At 31.0% G+C, this 23725-nt stretch overlaps 1 protein-coding gene and 1 long non-coding RNA gene across 8 annotated transcripts in view; one reads left to right on the top strand and one right to left on the bottom strand.

Annotated features, from left to right (window-relative positions):
* Positions 1-23725, top strand: part of LOC107451716 (histone-lysine N-methyltransferase SETDB1-B) — a 97675-nt gene that overhangs the window by 18279 nt on the left and 55671 nt on the right. For all 5 annotated transcript variants that reach the window (XM_087153338.1, XM_087153339.1, XM_087153337.1 and 2 more), the window contains one exon: positions 8406-8651. In XM_087153338.1, coding sequence (XP_087009464.1) covers positions 8406-8651 — 246 coding nt within the window. The remainder of the gene's footprint in view (positions 1-8405; positions 8652-23725) is intronic.
* Positions 1185-21912, bottom strand: LOC139426230 (uncharacterized). 3 transcript variants are annotated; one of them, XR_015429760.1, is made up of 2 exons: positions 12255-12362; positions 1185-1565 (listed from the first exon to the last, which is right to left on the bottom strand). It is a non-coding gene; the product is annotated as an uncharacterized LOC139426230 (long non-coding RNA). The 3 variants fall into 3 exon arrangements; XR_015429761.1 differs by lacking the exon at positions 1185-1565 and adding an exon at positions 7353-7489 and having other exon boundaries at positions 12255-12365; XR_015429762.1 differs by lacking the exons at positions 1185-1565; positions 12255-12362 and adding exons at positions 7372-7489; positions 21780-21912.

Below are 23725 nucleotides of genomic sequence, written 5' to 3'. Positions count from 1 at the left end.
TTGCCCTTATTGAGTTATGTCAGAAATATATTAACAACAAAAACTTTGAACAGTTTCATTGGCTCCAAAAATGTGAAGTAAATGATACCGCTTTACTTGTTATTGTCTATCATCTGAAAATTCTATCGGCTGATTTAAAAGAAAGATATTCTGATTTAAAACAAATTTATCTTCCAACATGGATGTTGCAGTCCATGTTAGTGGATTCGTCTGATATATCAAATATATCAAGAAGAACTTGCAGAAATTCAAAATGATGAGTCAGTTAAAACTTTATTTAATATGAAAGGAGTGATGGCATGGCTTCGTGAGGAAACAGAAAGCAATTACCCAAATTCAATCAATCGTGCAAGAAAACTATTGTTACCGATTCCATCTTCATATTTAGCTGAATGTAGATTTAGTGCTGTAAATGATTTTATTGGTAAAAAAAAGAAGAAAGAAATCGTCTGGATTTAACACAACGGGGAGACTTGAGACTGAAGCTAACCAAATTGGAACCTAAGATAAAATCTACGTGCAGCAAGCATCAAGGGCAAGAATCTCACTAAATTAAAATATTAATTATAGAAAAATCTTTATTAAAATTATTTCGAATTTGAATTTTAGTTTTTCATTATATGTTCTGAAAATTTACTTACTTTGTTTCGCTAACAATTTCCTAAGTTTCTTAAATGAACAATTCGATTTTTTAATATTAAAAATTATGTATATGTTACATAGGGGGGCATAAGAATTTTAGAACGGCTTAGGTGGGGCATGGTACAAAAAAGGTTGGGAAACACTGCTATAGAGGCTCAAAAAATCCTTCATAGAATTGTGGCTTATATGCAAAAACCCCTTAATAAGCATTATAGGCATGATGTCATCCATACCTGGTGACTTAAAGGGCTTAAAAAATTTAATAGCCCATACAACTTTTTCAAAGGTGATTACCATCTTGGCAGCCTCCCAGTCATTTTTACTGCAAGTAGTTGTTGGATTATTGTATAGATATTCATTCTCTACAGGATGAGATTCAGGGAAGTGGGCTTTAAGTAAGTACCAGGAGCCTCTTCCCCTGACTTACTATAATTTCCGTTCGTAAGACGTATAGCATTAAGGTTGCAACTATAATCTTTTGTAAGGATTTTTGCAACCTTGCGGTGGCAGAAATTCTAAAATTGTATTAATACTATCGCAGAAAGTCTGCCAAGAGCGACGTTTAGCAGCTCTAAAAGCCTTATTATAGATAGTTAGAGCATTTCGGTAGGACTACCAATCCCCAGTTTTCTTTGCCTTGTTAAAGAGCTTCCTACATTTCTTACGTAATTTACTAAACTCAGCACCTTCCAAGGAACACGTCTTGGAACATGCTGTCAAGGAACCTGCCTTGGGGAGCTAGTGAAAGTAACATTACAAGAAATATGCTATGAATCGAGTATGATCTGTTGCACTTGGTCAGCAGTCCACTCCACATCCTTATACTTACCTGAGAGGTTTCCCATTTTCCTCCCCAGTGCTTTCCTGAAGGAACCTCAATCAGCTGTTCTGGGGATCCTCCTTGACCATCAGTCCAGTGAGGCCTTTAATAGAAAAGGTAATTAGTTGGTGATCTGAAACAGTAACTGCATCAGATACCTTCCAATCAGTAATGTAATGTACAGAAACAGTATTACATAAATTAAGGTCATGACTTCCTTTCTGTTACACCTACAAAAGATGGGTTCATTGCCTTTATTAAGGACGTAAGTTATAAAATAAAATATGCTTCATTAATACATCCCCCCGCTGGTTTCTATCACTACTACCCACACTGTGTGGTAAGCATTTGCAGCACAGCCGAAGAAGAGTTTGCTGCTAGAACTACAGAGACCGATTATTGCTTCAGCAACATCAACCAGTGGGTTTTTCTCCTCATAAGGGAGATAGATAGTAACAATGACAAAATCAGAAACTATTTCTTTTTCATAGAATTTTAACTTAAACGGCAACTAAATCCCTATGGAAAAAGTTGACAAGGTTCAGGACATTTTGATTTGACCTGGCGCAGGGAGGGTCGCAACGGGTATCAAAGAAAGTATTATAACCCTTGACGTTGAGGCCCATAATTCTACTCCTTCGGGTCCAAGACTCTTGTATAAGAGCAATATCTAATTCTCCACCATTCAGCCAAAAGGCTGGAGGCAGCAATGCAATGATGGAGATTAATTTGACCAACTTTGATTGTTTCTGTGCCGTGATTGGTTAAAGAATAGGAAAACCAGAATGGCAACTACCTATCCTGGTTGGGTTTAAAGGAAAGATCTTCCTTCAACAGCTCTATGGCTTTGTCAAACATAGATGCTGGTGAATCAGGTCGTAAAGTTATATTCGACCCATAGTCCAACCCCAACTCTGATAAATCAAGAGCTTTAATTGAACGTACCTTGGAATCAGGAGAATTGACCCTCCAGGGTTCCTCCTCCTGATCCATTTCCTCAGACACCTGGCGTTCAGGTACGACAGAGAGGACATCCGATGTTGTTGAAGCCTCTGCTGCCCTTTTCTTATTAGGATCATGCATAGTTTTGAAGATTCCACGATGCACACCAGTGAAAGCCCCATAATCGGCTCTCACTATGTCCTCAACATTTTCAGGATCAACTTCGAAGATCCATCTAGAGGTGCCCGGTTCCGTAGCATTCTGCGAAACCCTCCAGCTCATTGATTTCAATCCTGGGTTGAGTCACTGAAGCCGTTTTAAGAAGGTGCCCAGATCAGAGAACCTTTCTTTGGTCTTGAAGGCTAAGGCAACTCATCAGCACTTAAAACTCTAAGTGGGATGTCACCCAAGGATTACTCACTAAAGTGGCTCCTGGTCCACTCCACCGTGTAATCACTGCACTGGAGAATCAGAGCTCCTCTCAGTAGGTTGTTGCTGAAGATTTCGGGCATCCTTTCGCCAAGGGGAATGGCTCCAGTCAGCTCTATGATTCTCCTGAAAATATTATCAGAATCTCCCAGAGAAAACTTGTCCGAAGGAAAGTCCTTCTTGACAATAGCAATATTGGTTGATCTGGTAACACGAGCAAAGGAAAACCCAGATTGGAGGCTCCTAATTGGGTCCCCCTCTCCAGTTTGGCTATCCCCACTAAAAGGGACCACTTCTCCGGATTAGGCTCTCCTCCCAGGAGCAACATCCTCTCTGGGCTTCTTTCCAAGTCGGGTCGGCACACTGGGGGAGGGCGTTGCATCCGAAGGCTTATGCCTCTTACGCCGCCACTTCTCTCAGCGGCTTTCAACTTTTATTCGGTTTCTTTCTCTGGCTCTTGGATAGTCCAGCGGTGCCATGCATACTGTCCCCTGAGTGTTTCTGACCAAAACCAGAGACTCCAACAGAAGCAAGACCTGTGCTTCAGGATACCTTCTCACCAGCATTACTAGCAAGAAGCTGCAAAGCAACGGTATTGGCACTGGGATCACCCAGGGACTTTCCATGTGCTACTGGAAACTGTAGTGAACTTTTCGAACTGTTGACTTTAGTTTCTATCCGCCGAAAAAGTGATTCTAAAGAGAAAGTGGCTCGGAACCACTGAATATTTTGTGAACTTTTTCCATGGGTGAGTGATATTCAAAAAACATAAATAGTGAAACGCATTAGTTAAGGACTCGTAAGCTGTACAGTGAACTTAAAAGGGGAATGTGAAGTAGATTTATCCGAAATTATCTATCCACACCCTAGGTTTAATATCACTGACTTAAACAATACTGGTCATGGACTATTAATCAAAAAGAGTGTAGATGGTGGATGTTATGAATCTGTTCAAGATATAATCTTGGCTATAACACTATTGTTACCAAAAAATACTTTTTGGCTAACTTTATTTTATATCAAAAATACCGAACGATTAAAAATCAATGCTGTTCAAGGCAATACTGTATATCTCAAAAATTTAAGTCATAAAATGTAATTTTTCTGAAATATTTCTTTAGGAAAAAATGTAAGTATATAAACATTTTTGGAAAAGAAAAATTTCTAAAAACAGTAATTTTTAAAAAGTTTTCTTAAAAAGAAAATTATTTTTTTAGATATAAAATAAAAGTTATAATACAAGAAATGCACAATATTTTAGTTTTATTTTATTATTTTCTAAACACAAATCTTACGATGTATCTTTTCTTTACAAATTGAAATATCAGAAAATCTGTTTACAATTGGCCTAAAATATGGTATATAGAATAGCATGGCCATCGTTTAAGTAAACCATAAATGAAATAGTAATACTCATTCGAGGTATGTGATAGAAACTCTTTGAAATTCCATTTTACAGTTGATTAAGGAGACGTGTTTATGCGGACATTTATCTGAAAATCAGTAATATACAATTCGCCTAAAATATATCTAGAATAACGTGGACATCGTTTAAGTAAAACGTAAAGGTAATATAATATTTTCCACACACATTCGAGGTTTGTGATTGAAACATGTTTGATAATTCGATGTAAAATTACACTCATTTGATTATTCGTGTTTGATTATTCGATGTAAAAAAATTCCAATTTATGCTTTTCAAGTAATCTTGAACAATCTTTTTCTTTTATATCTGTCCTATCGTCTAATTGCAATAATTCAGGTTTCCGTTCCTTAAAAATTGATTCTAACGCTGCTGTGAAATTTCTACATGTTTGATCCTTAAAGGCAAACTTTGCAAAAACATCTATGAAAGCTAATAAACATTTATGGCAACTATAAAATTTAGAAAGAGACTGCGTATCAACTAAATCTATTCATGTGACCTATTATAACACGACTAGGAGGCTCCGCCCCCTGCTCGTTAACGCTCGCCAACCCCCGAGAATTGCTACGCAATCCTATGTGGTTCACGCCGTGAACCATGGCTCGCTGCGCTCGCTCGCCAATGAACACAATGTTCTAGCACAAAGACATAGTATATTATCATGAAAGACATAGTATTTTATCATCAAAGACATAGTATTGTACTTATGTAGAAGAATTCTATCAATGTTCTTATTGGCTTTTAAAAAAGTATATTAGCTATTTAGATTGTACATGGTGAAAAAATCACAACATTAGCCAAATGAGAAACATGTTAGCAAAATAAATTATCAAATATTGCAGTTACTCACCTAAATTCAACTAAATATGTATAATAAATTAGTTAATGCTAGAAATTTTGAAAGTTTTAGAAAAAAAATTTATTATTCAAAAATATAAACTTTAAACCCTAACTTTTCCTTGTGAGATAATAACCCTCAAAAAGTCTTTCATTTTCAATAACACAAAAATTTGTTTTATCGCCAAATGAAATATTTTTTGGTGATCAGCATTATTGAAATCAATTTCTATATTAATTAACATTTGTGATAAAGTACATAACATTTTAGAACAAAATAAGGATGTTTTACATACAATAAATTAAAATGCATGCCTTTTAGCATTACTCGAGAAATACCACGTGGAGGTCGCCATGCTGCATTTCTAATCGGGGAGTTTTAATTTTGGCAGTTCCCCTTGCCTACTGCCAATAGAAGTTTCAATTAAATTTTTTCCAAAAAACATTTTTTTCTGCAAAGCTCTAAGAAATTAACACTAAGCATTTAGAATTCCTTTGAAAACACAATAATAGATTTGGCATCTTGGAGCAATTACTGACAGGCTGTCAAATGACTTAACTCTTGACAGGCCAACATAAAGTTGTCCATGACTAAAAACTTGTCTTGTTGTAGTCAATACTAAACTGATTTTCTCAAAAGTCTGACCTTGTGACTTATTTATAGTCATGGAGAAGGCCAGCCTGATTAATTCCTAATTGAGTTTAAATTAAATATAGAGTATTGAGTATAGTTAAGTGCGGCGTGCTCTCTGCTTTCGCTTATAGCACTGCGTTTCAATAAACTAAATATTATCATGTTTTTAGGGCATGAATCTGAATTGAACAACCTGATAATGCTCACTCTGGTTATTGTTTCCGTTTTTAAAAGCGCTATATGTTGAGCCAACTCATGTGACATTTGCCATGTGACATTTTTAGCAGCAATCATTGGTCGATTTTCCAACGTTGCCATTCGGGGAGTTGTAATGAGGCTTTTTTTGGTGCCGTGTAAGAGAAATTCCGTTTTTAAAAGCGCTATATGTTGAGCCACCTCATGTGACATTTGCCATGTGACATTTTTAGCAGCAATCATTGGTCGATTTTCCAACGTTGCCATTCGGGGAGTTGTAATGAGGCTTTTTTTTGGTGCCGTGTAAGAGAAATATATATATATATATATATATATATATATATATATATATATATATATATATATATATATATATTCCGTTGAAAGCTTTGTCTAACAGGCTTATGCAGTCTACAAGAATCATTAAAATAGAGCCACTGTTAAATAGTATCTGTATTTTCTTTACCATCAAGAGGAGGATGTAATGCATCAATGCCGCTAAAACTAACTGGTTGTTTAGGATCTTTATAAAACACTTCCATGTTAACGAAACAAAGTTTTAAGTTTAACTGAAAAATACTATATGTGTTTATTGTTTTGTTATAAAAATATATATCGAAATAAACAGAGTTATAAAGAAAATAATAAAATTTTTATTTATGCTTAACTTGTGCAAAAGCCAATTCTAGCAATTTGAAGCATTTCTACAAGATCAATGGATTCTAAGAAATTATCGGTTAGCGCCGTATGGCGTGTTCTGTTTTACAGAATCATAAAATCTTTTAAGAATTTCATTAGATTTGATGTTCATAGCAGCTGCAGGGAACATTACAACTTTATTAGTTAAAATTTCAAAATGGCTGTACTTCCATAGGATTCACTAAGTCTTTTTGATGAGCTAATAGCTTGCATATTTCGGTCCGTAAGAGGTGTTTTAAAGTTTCGATGATAGTTTCGTCCCCTCGAAGAGCTCACCATGGCATCGTCGAACATCTTTTTAATGTCTAAAACACAAACTGCCCAGCAGAAATTCTGAAAATTAAAATGTTTTGTTCCATTGGGAATCATTTAGGGTTACATTCATCGTAAACGTGTTTCCATTTCGACAAGTACCAATTTTGATGAATGTGGTTTTTCCAAATTCAGTCATCACAATATTTTGCCACTTATCCCTGTCTTAAACGCCTACACTTCTGTATTTCAGACCACATAGTCACTGACAAGTTTATATAGTGTTCGTAAAGAGGGGGATCTTTTCTTTTCAGTCGATTTTTCTTTCAGAAATGAACTGTTTATTAAATTAATAAACTGGTAAGGTGTTAGAGTGGTTCCTTCTTCAGATGGATAAAACTTAGATCTATATTTCTTGTACCGCCTCCCGTTCCAGAATCTTGTACCGCCTCCCGTTCCAGAATCTTGTACCGCCTCCCGTTCCAGAATCTTGTACCGCCTCCCGAACCAGAAGTCGATTGTTGTAAATAAAGCTGAAATGAAAACATCTTCTCTCCTGTCCTAAACATAGTGGATAGAATCTCGGTTTTGAGGAAAAAAAACCATGGTGATTCTATAATAGAATAAAACCTATTAGGTTATGAAGTATTAAACGTTAAATACAATTCATCAAAGAATGCTTAATCCATCAACTTTTCATTTCATTCAAGTCATTTTTTACTTTAAATTAAATACAGGTAAAACCAAAATTTAATTTGATAATTTGAGTGACAGCTTCAGTTTTTATGCCATAGATAATAACCCAGAGTGCATTGCGACGTTAACTTATTTCTGATAGTTAAAAATTATATGATGTTAATGAATACTCTTTCCTGATTGGTTCAATGGTGATCATAGCAACTCTAGCGGTAAACTTTGAAAATAGGAAATGAAGCACCTGTAGCGAGGTAAAACCTTTCACTGGAATGCGGAATTTAACTTGATGTATCTCGTAAGCCATGATGGCTCACCTGATGAAGGGAATTATTGACAGGTTTATCCAAGTGATAAAATATTTTTAAAAGTAATATTTTCAGTTTTATTAAAGTGTAAAGTCAATTTAAAAAAATAATAACTAAAAAATTAATTTAAAAAAATCTCACTAAAAATAATTACATTTCTTATAAAAAGAACCAAAACGGTAAAATATTATATTCCTCCAAATCAGAAAAAATACACTCTTTCTTTAAAAAATAGATAAAAATTAAAAATCTTATAAAACTTTCTCTCATAGCAAAATCCAGATTAGGCGGAAAAAAATACACAAAATTAAACACTCTGTTATAATTGACAATGCCACTAAAAGCCCCAAAATCATTGAAAAGCCTTGTTTCCGGACTGTCAATTACTACTGTTCAAAACAGCACACAGTTAGCTACATGAAATATTTACTTGCAAGTTAATATGGCTTTTGTCATAACGGGTTGGGTAATAACATTTAATTAATACAAATTGCATTGAAATTAGAAACTTCAATTATTCCCTTTCAGATTAGAAAATGCAAAAGATAATCAAGAGGAGGAGGCGGAAGGTTGGCAGAGAGTATTGAATAAACTAGAAGCAAAGTTTTCTGATGAAAAACAAGAAAGCGAAAACATAGAGATTCCAGATGGTGAAAGACTGGCAAATGGTATGATAAAGAAAGAGAGCATGGAAAATGAGACGGTTAAGAGCGTAGGCCTTGAAAATGTTATGAATGTGGGAGATTCAATAAGTTCAACAATGGAAAACGAAAAGTAAATATACTTCAATAAACATATTTCAATCTAGGGTTGCACTTTAAAAAGGGGCAATACACTTAGGAGTGGACAATTTACAGAATGAACAATTTAAAAAAATCATTTACTAACGTGAAAACTAAACTTGATTTCTTGTACCAAATTTGAAAAATTAATTTCTAAGTAGTATCTTGTAGCGTTAAATGCGTATTTAAAAAAAATTTAAAACTTAAAATAAAAGTCTATGGTGCTATTTTTACAAAATGACACTAGTTGGAAATATGGAAATATTTATGTCCAAAAACCATAGGTTTCACAAAACAAATGTATAAAATTAAAACTATTTTCTAAACAACTCCTTACTAATGTTTAAAATTGTATTTACTTTTTCATTGAAAAAGTCGAGATCCAACAACCGTGACCGAAAAAAATTACAGATTAAATCTGAAGTGTGTTTGAAATGATTTTAAGAATGACTTTTGTAGAAACTATTTATGCTCAAAACTATAGGTATCCTTACATGGTACAAATGTAAAAAATTAGTTTCTGAAGTGCTCTTTGTTATAAAAATACTTTGTTATATTATAAAAAAATTCAATATTTAACTGCCATAAAAGGACAATATTAAACCTCAAATCAAAAACGTGTATGGCATTCAGTCATTCTTTTTATATTATGAATTTTTAGAAATTATTTATTCCCTAACAGTTTATAGGTTTTGCAGAGTATTAAATTAATTTCTAAATTGACTTTGTTATGTGAAAAATTTCAATTCGATTTTCTCCGGAAAATTCTCCAGATACGACAGTCATGTTTAGGAAAATTTAAGGTTCAATATTAAAGTATTTGGTGTCATTTTACAGTATGATTTTGACTTTTTTTTACCTAAAGAATAAAGGCTTTTCTCTGTAAATTTATAAAATGAATTTCTAAAGTGTTCTCTGTAATAAAAAAAATTACAATTATATCGAAAAATTCAATATTCATCTGCCATAATTAGAAAATATTAAAGCTCAAATCAAGAAAGTATATTACATCCATTTTATACGACTTTTGTTGAAACTATAGATCTCCCGACAATTCAGGCTTTGCGGAGTACAATTCTGAAATTAATTTTTAAATTAGCTTTATTAATGTGTAAAATTTCAGTTACATTTTCATCGAGAAATTCACGATTCGAAAACATGACGAAAAACTAAAGCTCAAAATTAAAATTAAATTTGCAAAATTAATTTCTAAGCCACTTTTTTGAACACTAAACTGCTACCTACATTTTGACCCAGTAACCCAAATTTCTTAAGGTACAGCTAAAATAACAAAAGCATTACTACAAACTATATATGGCAACCATTATTTTAGAATATACTTCATAAATACTATTTATCTCTAAATGTATACCGAGACATGTGATACATTAAACAAATGTCGCATAGTAAAATTGTACCAAACATTTTGTTTCGATTATACGCGAATGTCAGAAACAATCGAATGTCATAAAAAACCCAAAATTTGTAGCCATAGATGCTATGATTTCGGTTCTAAAAAGGTGTTTCACACTTTGAATTCAAGTGTTACTATAATGGCAGTGTAGTTAGCTAAATATCAAGTTTTTGCTCAAAATAAAAAAAAACATTTAACGTCACAAGGAATAACATAAAAAAGGATTCTACAAGCTTGGATAATCTTAGGTAAGGGGTCTATGTTTGTGAATAGTTATTTTGGCTGCTTTTAAATCAACGAAAATATGCTTACATTGTATTTGAAAGTGGTTTTCTTCTACTGGAAGAAAACGTAGCATCATATGCATTAAAAAAAAGATTAAGATTAGCTGTCCTGTTTTTATGAGGGGGGGGGGGACAGCTACGATTGTCAGGCGCAAATAGACAGAAATTATTTGTGTACTTTTGAATATTTTGTAGAAATGGTGATGATTAGTAAATGCAAATGTAGGTAGTAGGCGTTGACCTTTATTAATACAACGTGAGATTGTTTTTTTTAATTATTATTTTATTTTAGTTTATATATTAGATTTCGTATATGTGGCCATGATTGAAAACAATCGATAAATAAATATTACCTTATTTAGGGCAACTAACTTTAAAGGGAAAAAAACCCCAAAGAAATTAATAGTAAAATATTTCATTACTAACCTAAATTAGGAAAAAATAAATAGGTAATGTAACTGTAGCAACCGAGACTTATCAGTAGTTTGTATGCTCATTTTATAACATATTGTAGATAGTTTTATCTGAATTTCGATTCAGATTTATTTTTAAATAGTAAAGTTAAAAAAAAAATAATAATAATATTCTGAATTATACATTATCTTCTAATACTACTAACATTCTGCCGAATTCTGTATTCCTACATTTGTATAGGTTAAAAGAAATATGTATGTTAATGTCTTCTTCTCATGATTGAATTGGAATGACGAATTTTTCAAAAATATTTCTTAAGTTATTAGACTAACGTGTATTTACAAAGCTACAGCACGAAAAAGCATTCCCCCCCCCTTTTTTTTTTATTTCTGCCCTTTAATTAACGCAAGACACACTGAAATACCTATATTGCCCAAACGCAGTCAAAAGGACTGGATTGTGAAAAAATAACTAATGTATAAAGAAATTTATTTAAAATTAATTTTTAATAGTTTGATATTATTTTCAGTTATATAATAAGTTATTAGAAAATATTAACAATAAAAAAATTATATGTTGCACAAAAAGTCACAAAATTCTACGAAATTGTGTCATCATTGTTTTTCTAATAGAAATTAAAAAGCAATCAAAATGACTTCCTTGGACAATCTAGTGTTAATAACTTGAACTTAAAAAGTTATTCCTCTAGGTTGTTTGAAGAAAAGAAAAGATATTTATGGACGATAATCGGCTTAATATTTTAGTTAATAAGAAAAATCCTGCGTAAAAAAATCTGTACAAAACCTTTAAAAAATGTCCGTACTTTACAGGTTTCTTAAAGAATGATTAAGTTTTTTTTAAAGCATTAAAAAACTTAAGTGTTCCTACATCTGCCAATAAGACGATTTAAAGATTATATGTAAAGTTTTTAAAGCACATTTTAATTGCGTAAATTTTTATGCAGAAATATGATACCTTTATTTTTTACTTACCCGCAGTGATTTTACAGGTTTCATGAAGGATTTTGTAAGTTATCTGAAACCTTTATTTTTACCTGCAAAAAACTTTTTCTAAGCATTTTTTTTTTCTTACTTACTCTGATACAATTAAATTAAATGTGCTCAATTTAGAGGCGTTTTCTTTCTTTCTTCCTTTTTTTTTTCTAATTGTTTAAACTTTTAGAGTTTTTCTTCATCATGATTTGGCATTTTTATCAATTCACATGAAGCCATAAAGAATAGTTTTTCATAGTTACTCAAATTATATTATTAAATATTTTACGATTTATAAAATGTGTTTCATTTTTAGAGACAAAAATATAGTTCACACAGAAAGTTATTGGCTAGCTCATAAAGCTCAGTTAGCCACTCATTGTTTATCCAATTTTGTGCATATTTTACATAATGTGCACTAAATTAGATAATCCGTTGGCAACAAATTTAATATTTTTTTAAATTTATTTGGAAAAATTCCTACACTTTACCTTTGAAAATGCATCGAGATGAGGATTATCTTTTAACGAGCAGATTTACTACCACTTTTACTTTTGGAATGTGTCTGATTTTCGCCATTTCTCTTCCGCGATGAAGTTCAAACTAGTTTTCTTCCGCAGCTACTGTTTTAGATTGGCGGTGGCGCGGAACAAATTAGCCAATCTTGGCGCCAGAAATTATTTTCGACCCAATGGCAAACCTAGAATCGTTCTTGTTCACAGCTTTACAGCGATCGATTGATATAAGATAAAATCTTAAAATTTTATTAAATTCATTTAAAAAAAAAGCCGTTAATATTTAGTGACAAGAAGGGCGAGAAACTGAACTTCTTATAGTATAATTTATCATTGTCGATAAATGGCCTTTTTACGTACTAGTATAGTTATAATGTGCATCCCTGTACTCTTATATGTAAAAATTGAACTTCCAGTTCCTCGACACCACGTAGACTTAGTGATATTTGAGCTTTATCCCTTTGTTTTTTTTTTCTTTCTTTTTGCGTCACACATAGTTTTTAGCACCCTCTGATTTTATTATCTTGTGTTCTCATTATTGTAGTTAAATAATTTTTAACTTGAGTTCGGCCCAGCTTTATCGCATTGGCCTCCCGTGCCTGTACATTCAATAATTTTAAGTTTGACTCAATCTCAGAAGACAAAGACACTCCTAAGTATTTGCACAAATTCGCTTTTATGGCAGTCCTTCAAGGTAAAAATAAACATTCAACCGGTGTTTTGTGTTTTAGAAAAGAAAAAAACACGGAAATCTCTCACGGTTAGCCCAGAACGTATTCACCTGTCATAAATAGAGTTTGAAAGCAAAATAGCTTTAATGCAGTGAGATAGAGGATATTTTTGGAGAGGTTGCTTACGATCCTTATGTAAATAGTTATCATGTATATAATCGACATGAAAAAAAAAAAAAAAACTCATGGTATAGATAATTATGGCTTCCATTATCCCGACGAGCCCTAGGGATCTTTTCTCTGTAGAGTTTTTGCTTATGCGTTAAACTTAAGTTTTTGGTATAACTAGATTTTTTTATTCATTTTTAGCAAGCATTTTCGGTATGTATTTACTTTAAGTTTAGCGCAGTATAGTCGCATCACTCTTGCGTTATTTAATAGCTGTACTTTCAACTCATTTAACTAAAGCTGCCTCAGAATCATCATTATACTATTGATGAAATGAATGTAATGAATATTTAGTTGTATTTTGCTATATTTTATTAATTTCATAATGTTTTATAAATGGTATTAATGGCAGTTAACTTGTTTATTTGGTTGATATGGATTTTTTTTAAAAAATCAATCTCTTCCGTTTCCATCTTGAATGTCACGCTATCTACCCTGATTTTTTTTATCTCATCAGGCTAAAGAAAAAATTAGTAATGAAATTTGTTACTTTGCTTTTTGATATTGTTGTTTCTAAAAGAATAAAATTGTGGGCGTATGTGTATCATGTTATATATGTTCTATATCATATGTTATAGAGCACAAAAACCCGTGACCTTGTCTTTGTTATGTTACTGTATTTCGGAAACTCGTTAATAGCCGTATTTAAAGAGCATATTATGACTTGGCGATTATTGGCTGTCTAATTTTTAAGCCACGAACCGTTAGTGTGCTTATTTCTTTTTTTTTCTCCCTGTTTCTTTTATTTGTATGAGTACTAACATGCAAAATAAGCCTTATTTGAATATTAATCCTCGCATTCTGTTGTTAACAATTTTAAGTTACGACTTATATTAAATTTCTAAAATATAATCATGTCTATTAATTTTATCTGAACCACTTAATTTTAACACAAAATACGCATGTTTTATTTATGTTATTCAATTCTGTAATTATGTTTAGAATCAATCTCTGGCTTTTGAATGGTTCGGAGACCCTAAATAGGATCCCATAGAACCTGCACCATAGTTTTTTTTCGTAAACTATCGGTTTTCAACGCATGATAATCTTTAATATTTTATTCATATAATGTAACCACTTGCATGTGAGGAAGAGTAAAATTTTTAAGAACAAATTCCAGGAATAAAAAGTATGAGACCGTTCGATCATGGGAGAGTCCCTATAAGTAGAATGTGAACAACGATTCAGTTAAAGTTAAGAAAAAATGCCTCAGCTAATTTTCTTTATCCAGTTAAAATTTAATTTTATTCGAAAGAATTAGTAAATTTATTCTTAGTTGGTCATATGTGTGTAGGTTATAGGAAGCGTGATTGTGATGTTAATGAACGAAACGGCCAAATGCGTCATTAATTAAAGTCGGATAATGATGGCAGTACTACTACTAACTAAACTCAGTGGCACAACAGCCCATAGAGGGCCAAGGTCTACTATGCCCGTCTCAGTTTTCCTAACCTTGGGCTTTGGGGTGCAGGAGCAGATGTTCCGATTAGGTGTTCAGCCAAACGCGGAACCCCAGTGTTTAGTTCCCACGCATGCTTGGTACTCATTTATCGACCCACTGAAGGCATGAAAGGCTAAGTCAACCTTGCCCGACCCGAGGATCAAACACATGACCTATGGCATGGGAGCGCAAAGCGCTACCACTCAGCCACCGGGTGTCTATAATGGCAGTACACAAAGTTCTAGATTTTCGTTTTTAATATAAATCTATTAATGCTTACATTTGCTTTTTTATTAATTCCATAAGTTGAATTATTTCCACTGTTAATTAATTTTGTTGTTAATTAATTATTAATTAACTTAAATCTGATATTACTATTTTGTAAAAAAATGGATGTTTTCATTATTCCTTTATCTTATTATTTAATTGTCGCAACATTTAAACAGCGTGACAAATTAATCTATTAATTCCATTCTCTATGTCGTTAAAGTTAAGTATTGCTAGGATTGACAAAGAATATATTTTGAATATTGGAAAACTCACAGACAGGTCTAAGAGTGAGGCGAACAAATCGTGTTTTTATCGTGTTTTTCGTGTTTTTTTCTAAGAAACGCAGAACGGCAAAATGCGTATGCAACTACTGCAACATTTGCCAGGAGTGCAAACAATAATTTTTACCATTTTTTAAAAATAATTGGAATATTATAATACTTTTATTAACTTACGCTAGTTTGTTCGAAATAAATGAAATAAATATAAAAATATGGTTGTTCTTAATTCTTAGTTTATATGTCGAATCATTGATCACAAATTAACTTCATTTAAGTTTGATTAACTAGCTCTAATATTGGCAAATAATTTCTAATAAATACAATAGAAGTAAAGGAACAGCATTGTTGCCAAATTTTACACATCAGAGATGAGCCTATCTCCCCCTTTTTTTGGACCAGTCATTTTTTTTAAAGTTTAAAAGTAGTTATGCAGTTATTTCTGTATTAACCTTTATTTAGGATAAAGAAGGCAATCGTATCGATTTTAATAACACAAATAACCATATTTATTTGGATCTGATAATATTAAATTAAGAGATCGTGTAGTTGTTCTTTTCACCCCCATTCAAGTGGTAGCTAGCAGAAGAAAACATTCACTCAATTTAAGCATTATGAACTACTATTTATTTCATAAATTTAGATTAAAAAAACGAAAAGTGTCGATGAGTCTTCCCGTTAATAAAGATATGAAATACAAATGAACTCGTTTTTAAAAATTATTCAGCAATTTTTATCGTTAACTTGAGGTTATCTTTAAAATTTCAACTTTTCAGGAAATATTCAGAAAACAAATTTTAAAAAAATTATTTTTACGTAACAGTTTTTATAAAAAGATATAAATTTTTTTTTGTAATAATAATAATAATTATTCTCTAGTATAGCATGTTAACACAATTAGTTATTATCTATCATTATGTTATTAGATATTAAATAGTTCCATTTTTTTTCTAGAGTTTTAACATCTCGAATTTGTAAAATTTATATTCATATCATGATTACCAACTCGCCAAAATAGGATAATATTGCCAAAATGAAGGCGAAAAATCTAAAAGCGAGCCCCGTGCAATTGGCACTCTGCCAATACCGATTGGCTCAAAAGTAGATGGCGTTCAACGGCGTTACAGAAAAATGTTATCAGAATGAACAAAGAAGAAAAAAAAAGGAGACGAGGTTCTGATACTCTCAACTCGTGTGTTTAACGAGAGACGATTTTTAGTAGATCGTTTCGATATCGGCGGTCAAATCGCTGCTCTTAAAATCGTTATAATAGTACTGTTGAAGATTTAATAAATATTTTTGCGCTCCTATAAATATAATTCTCTTTTAGTATTTTACTTATTGATTAATTTATTTTAATATTTTTTCCCGCTGCATGATTATTTTAATTTATTAACTAAAAGCGAAAGGAAATTTATGTTATGCTGTAAAATGTTAACAGTTCATTAGGTCGTTATTGATTTTTTGCTTTTCGTGAATCGCGGCGCTGCGATGCTTTTGGGTAATCAAGAAAGAAAGCAATTTATACTTTTCCGCTTCCAATAGATTCATATTTTGGAAAATCTTCATATTTAATAATTAATCTCGACGGTTATAATAACATTTTTTTAACCAATTTTCTAAAAATAGCTAATTTTTGTGTGAACTGAAAGAGTACACATTTTTACTTTTCGCTCATTTTGCCAAGCCAAAAATCTTTTCATGTCCTTTTACACAATAGATTTCATAAAATTAAGTGTATCTTAATAATTTTACCGTAGTCAAAAATTATAATAAAAGTATGAGGATTTGGATTGGTAAATTCTGGCCCCACCCCTTTACATGATTGTTATTTCCCCAATAAAAAGTAATCTCTGGTGATTTAAGTGCAGTGAAAGTTGTACATTACAGCTTTCACAGAATTTTGTTTTTAAAAACTTTTCGGCTATAAACAAAAATTCTAAATATCATCTCCGACAATTCTTAATGAGTTAGAAGTAGGATTGAAAATGTCTCTCGGTATGTGTACACGATTAATCGGGTATTGCGGCTTCCCCCCCCCCCTTTCCTCATATTTAGTTGGACAAGAAAGGGAATATGTCTGGGGAAATATGTTTATTTAGAGGAAATGTTTTTTTTTTTTCTCAACCGTTTTCACTCATCAATTTTGCAAATCATGTATGAGCCTAGTCGGACAAAATGAAAATTGCGTTTCGTTACTCGCCATCAGGAAAAAGTGCGTAATGCTTTCTTTCTATTTATTCATATATTTTTTTTTTAAAAAAAGGTTCAAGTGTATTTACAAAGATGGTCGCAATTTATAAAATCTCATTATCTATAGTTTCCCTCTCTTGAATGAATCAACGATCAGGGTACGTAGTGTTTTTAAAAAGTGCTTAAAGGTGCTTATTTTCGATTTTTAAAAGCCCTTAAAGGTGCTTTTTTCATTGGGTGTTTTTAAAAAGTGCTTGATATTCCCTCTTTCAAAATAAGATTTTTTCTTTACCATGTTGATTTTCGCTTCGAATTATGCAAAAAGACTCAGTTCACATTGTTTTATTCAACGTTTTCACAATTCACTCAACCGCAATCTATTGATCTATTTCGGCGTATTGTCAGTCCATAGCGTATGAAAACGCCATTCATTTTGCATGATTCAAAATTTCATGATTTTTGACAATTGTCAAAAACACTGCCAAAATTTTGTTTTTTTTTGACACAAGGGTTAAAACAAGATAGAACCGCCAATTGTCAAAAACTTTCCAACCCTGATATGATATTTTTTTAAAGTGCTTAATTTTTTTTTTTTACAGTGCTTATTTTTTGTTGAATAATTTGCCTACAAGCACCCTGACAATAGTATAATTTAGGAAACGTGGTTTCTGACGATATAAGATTTGAAATTAATCCTAATTAACCTTTAATTATATTGAACTCTTATTTCATAACAAGAAATTTAACAATTTAAAAGAAATTTCTGGAAGTAAATGAATGTTAGTTTTAAATTCCTTCTCTAAGATAAATCTGAAATAATTGGTCATAAGTTTCCACTGAAACAAGTTGGAGCATGAAAATGCCAGATTTTAAAAAGCAGAGGGCAAATATGGCGGAGTTGTGGAAAAGTTTTTGGCAGTCGAGGTCAGTGACTTGAATACTCTTTTTTTTTTAAATCTCAAACCGGTTTCGAAAAGTAAGAGAAATCTCGTGGATACGGTTTACTCACAAGGCCTAACTTTATTTTTATGTCGCTGCTGATTATATTATGTTATTTAATTAAAAGGGCATTAATTCACAACATCAAAGCGGCAAATTCCTTTGTGTGTGTGTGTGGTTAGTTCAAGAAAATTTATAAAATTGTTGAAATTTTAAATTTTTGTAGAGAATGATGCATGTTACTAATATTCACAATCAAAATTTACGTGATTTTGATTAGGTATCAATTCTTCATCATAATTTCTATTATTCTTATATCGTTTTACCACTTTTCCTGCAATTTTATTAAAATCTATTTTCATTCGCGGTCATAGTACTTTCATAAAAATTGGTAATGAATGACTAAGGCTACAAGTTATTTTGTAATCTTAAACTCCATTTTCTGCTATTTTTTTTCCTTTGAAAAAATAAATAAAATAAAATATCCAGACTGGCCATTTCTTCTTTTGAAGTCATACTTGACTTTTTACCTGATTCCTTGTAGTTTGAGATTGTAGAAAAAGTTTTACAGGATTATAGGTCTTTAAAAATTTTAAACGTCGTAACTTTTAACTTTTTCAAATAACGTGCAATTAAAGAACAGTTAAAGGTTAAAAATCAGTTGAAAGATGCTTAATGAATATTATTAAAATGATATGTTGTTGTGATATACGTGCAAAAAAATTTTCTTCGCCAAGAAAGTGACTACCTTATAAATCGCAACCCCCTAAGAGCTTGTGTCTTAACATAAATTCCCCATTCCAAATCTACACATCTCTGTAATAATGGAAAAAACAGTTTCAGTTTCTGTCATTTCTTTATAATTTCTCAAGAAGTACTTAGAAAATTATTTTATAACTTTAGACTTTAAAGGAGTCTAGATCAAACAATTTTTCTTGCGTAAAGTTAATAGCTTTCAGAGTTTTGAAGGACCGGCAAAAATAAGAGTGCTTTTGAACATCAAAATACAAAAAAAATTAGCTATACGCTTGTAACTTGCATTAATTACTTTGGTTATTATATGCAATAACAGTTCAAAATTTAGTTTGAACATTAATAGCGATATTTACATTTTCAGAAAAAATAGAAACCTTTTTTTCCCCCTACATTTTCTTACTATAACCGTAGAAATATTTAATAAAATTTTGGAATAATTTTAATTAATAATAATACAGTCTTAAAATTTTATACAAATTCGTTAAAAATTGCACAAGATATGAGCATTTCAAGTAATCCTTTCATGTACCATGCATGCGCAGAAAACTTAAATTTTGTCTTTTTTTGTAAGCGATTTTATTCTGAATCGTATTTAGTAACTTATGAAAAAAAGTCCGATTTGAATATCTTGAAAATGTAAAAAGTTTCATTTAATTTTCTAAGTAGTCGAAAATTTTGAAAAATGCTTTGAATAGTAAGGGGTTTTCCCCAAATTGTTATTTTTTTTGCCATTAAACAAAACTGATCAAAAGGACACCGACATAGTAGAGGACCATTCTGTTTTAAACTATGTTTCATTTCAGGTATTTTCTTTCATCATACCATCACATTTTATTGTCGGAACAATCATTGTATGGCATTATAATTTATTATTAAATTTTCTTTTATGATACAAAATAAAATTTATAGAAAACCCCTTATTAATTAAAGCTTTAAAAAATGCATAAGCTACTTAGAAATATGCTAGTAACTTTTATCTGTTTCAAGATATTCAAATCGAACTTTTTTCGAAAGTTACCGAATACGAATTAGAAAGAAATTATGAAAAAAGTTTTTTAAGTGTTTCCCGCTCTTATGCAGTGTGAAATGGTTACTTTAAATGCTCATATTTTGCGCAATTTGCAGCAAAAAAAAAAAAAAAAATTCAAATTTAAAATGATGTTTTTGTTATTAAAAATTGCTCCAAAAATTTGGTTGAATTTCTTTGATTTTTCTTAATTTATTTTTGTTTTAGTAATATAGTAAGTCTATATAAAGTATAAGTATAGTCAAACTTACGCTACTTTTTTTTTTTCTACATGGGGTGTTCAAAAACACACTTTTCATTCGTAATTTATTGCTGGTCCCTCAAATCATTGAAAACTTTATTGATACGTATGAGAAATTGCCTGACTGAAATCATGCCAAAACCTGAAAGTGTCACTTATGTGAGATCTGGCTGATAATTATTTTTTGGCACTGTTAGGACCTACTTAAAAAGTAATTAATGGATTTTAATTTAATAATTTTTTTTCTAAATATGCTTGAATTAAATCTAGTTATATACATGTTGTATATTTTATTAAAATAATGCTCTTTAAAATGCGTTTTATTTGACTTGCTTGGGGAAAAAATTACATATATACAGCGGACCATGCCATGTTATTAAATCCGAAATTTCTTACTTTTTCAAAATGTCGCTATATCAAAATAGCTTTGTATTTTACAAATCTCGAAAGTTACTGCCAAATGGTGTGACTGTTCACTAGCAGTTTATTTTGTGAAAATTACCTAAAATTGAATTAAAAGCACAGGTAGAATTTTTCCTTGTCGTCGCCTCCCACTCAATTCGGTCGACTGGAAGAAAGGTCTCTTAAAAGAGCCAAAATTTTCGATCGCTCACCTGACTTAAATATTAGGATTATAATTTCTTCAGTGTTAGTGTTTCCCTATGCACTAATATTATCAATAAATATTAGTGCTTAAGAGGATAATGTTAGTGCATAAGAGACTTGAAATATTAATTAATAGCTTATTTGAAGTTAATCCTTCGGACCCTTAAGATAGGAACCTAATGATAAAAATTCGATCATTGGAACAAAAGTTACTTTAAATCGTACTTTTTTTTTGTTGCCTCAACTCAACAAATGAAAGCTTTTTGGCGGTAGGTCACTGGAATAATCGTTTTATACCAATATCCACCCCTAGATTATATATAATCGTCCTTAAAATTGATTTTTTTTTATTTGTTTTAAAGGTTTAAAAAACATATTTTTTATCTGAAATGCACTCGCTATATTAAACTGTTAGACTTTTTGGACATCCTGCATGTTTAATATTGTAATGAGAGCAGTAGAAAATTCATATTTTCGGTAAAATAACTGCAACGCTTATACACGTGCTGTTCTTTAGCTCACTTTTTTTACATTACTATTATGGAAAACTAGTTTACCTTAGTTTAATGGTGCTTTTTTTTATTTTAAGAAATATTTATAATACCTGAAATTAGAATTTAACTGCTTGAAAATATTCAAATTTTGCACATAACAATGCCATAAAATTTGGAGGGAAAAAAAAGAGTAAAAAATGAAATCCTAATTTTTCGAAATTATGAACTAATAAAAACATTCTTATTAATACGTTTTTGAATGTTTTATGAATATGTGAAAAAAGATGTGTATAAATGCATATTGATAGAAAGAAACTTAATTGTATTAAGTAAAATAATAATAAAAACTTTTATTACCTGATTGCTACATAACGTATTATTTGGTTAGCATCATAAACAGAAACGGCGGTGTTATAACTCTGACGATTTTTTACTCTTGAAAGCGTTATTTTTTAAACTTCCTGTAGCACTGTAAATATTTGAATTTATATATACAATGTATATAAATTCAAACATTTGCAGAGCATTCGCTCAACATTTATAATAAAAAGATGTAGTTTCGACTCAGTCATGCTTTCGTAAACCGATTTTGGTCATTTCGGTACAGATATACGACTTAAATACTATTTTGCCTAGTCAAAATAAGATTTTTTTTTCTTCAGTGATTTCAATCTTAACCGCAACTGTTATGACGGCAGAACTTCTAAGAATCGATGGAATTCATTTTTAATAACATAAATTATTTTTAATAATTTGTTTAAAAACTAATTTATCATCTGAGAAAAAAGTGTATACACGAAACTTATTTATTCAGGTTGTCTGTAGTTTTTCTGACCTCCGCATTTGTTATTGTTGCTAAAATGAAATGCGTTTTTCTACGCTGAAAACGGTTACGAAACAAGTCGTGGACAGGTCGTACTCTTTGGGACTGTCTCATTCTGCTTTTTTGGGGTAGGAGGGTGGTTAGGAGACTGGTGTAGGTGGCGCTCGCTTCGTCTTTAATTTCGCTGTAGGTTGAGTTGTCATAGGAGGAGTAGGGATTTTTCTGGATTTTTCCCCCTCTTGCTTTGTGGAGGCTTGGCAATGGTGTAACGATATCTCAGTAATTTTTTTTTTATTTTTTAAATTTGATTACCATTAGCGATGTTGTTGCGAGAAATGAAACACAGCTTAGAAAAATTGTGAAAGGAATAAATTGAAGTAGTAAATTAATTTTAAAAAAATTAACTTTAGTTTCGTTTTTAATTGCAGGAAAAATTATTTAAAGAAAAAAAAATTTTTTTGTTGTTGCTAACATAAGATTATTTTTAGTTTGTTTCTAAAGGTTCTAAAGCTCATTTATTTATATTTCACAGCTTTCTTCTTAATAAAAAAAAAATTTTTTTTTTAGAAATTTATTTCTTTTTCTTTTAAAAAATTTTGACTATTTCCATTTTGTAATATCTCGATTATTGAAAAATAATGCTTACAATGGTTTTGTGAAATATGTTAAAATCTGATATTTAGTTGGAAAAGTGTGGGTAATATGCTGGCCATGAGTTATCATCTCTCTTTGATTTAAAATATAATCCGTAAAAAATAAGTTTTAAGGAAGGCATTGCTTGCTCGATGTGTGTTTGGCTTGACAATTCTTTGTTGCTCTGGAAATTTAGAAGAATTTTTAAGTTTAACAATAAAAGCACTTTGTAATAACATAAATAAACTTTTCATTCTACTTTGAAAATTTAATGTTAAGTTTGTTATAGTATAGTCTAACCTAATTCTGACTTTTGTGCCCCTAAACTACATTCAATGCACTACACTTACGCAATTAATGTGGTTTCTTGCGATTATTTTTTAATTTAATAGCTTGTTGCCAGTGTTTCTCTTTAAAATGTAATCGATGATCGATTCTTTAGTTTTAATTATTATCATTTTCATAATTTTTTTTGTTTTAAAAAATTTGTGATTTTTTTTAGATAAATTAATATTTTGACTTGAAAAATATAATAATTTTGAACAGTTTGTCATAGAGCAGGGGAGGCCAAGCACCTTGATAGTCGAGCCATTTTTCAAAATTTGAAATTTTTCGCGAGCCGCAACTAAATACGTATTTAAAAGGTATGCAAAAAAAGTATTAAATTTTTTTTTACATGAATTATATTTATTGAAAACATATAAGTAAAAGTACAAAATATGTGTATTGAATTTAAATATTAAATACATTTATTTTACTTCTCTTGATAATTCTTTAAAATTTGGTGAATAATTGGTGACAGCATTTCTCAGCAATTCCTTGAGATGCTGGTTAGTTAATACTGATC

Source organism: Parasteatoda tepidariorum, chromosome 10 (genome assembly GCF_982258835.1).
Source record: "Parasteatoda tepidariorum strain Cologne lab strain chromosome 10, Ptep-v5.0, whole genome shotgun sequence".
In the NCBI taxonomy this organism is placed as follows: Eukaryota; Metazoa; Arthropoda; class Arachnida; order Araneae; family Theridiidae; genus Parasteatoda; species Parasteatoda tepidariorum.
Note: the sequence above shows the minus strand (reverse complement) of the source record. Positions and strands in the feature narration are given on the sequence as shown.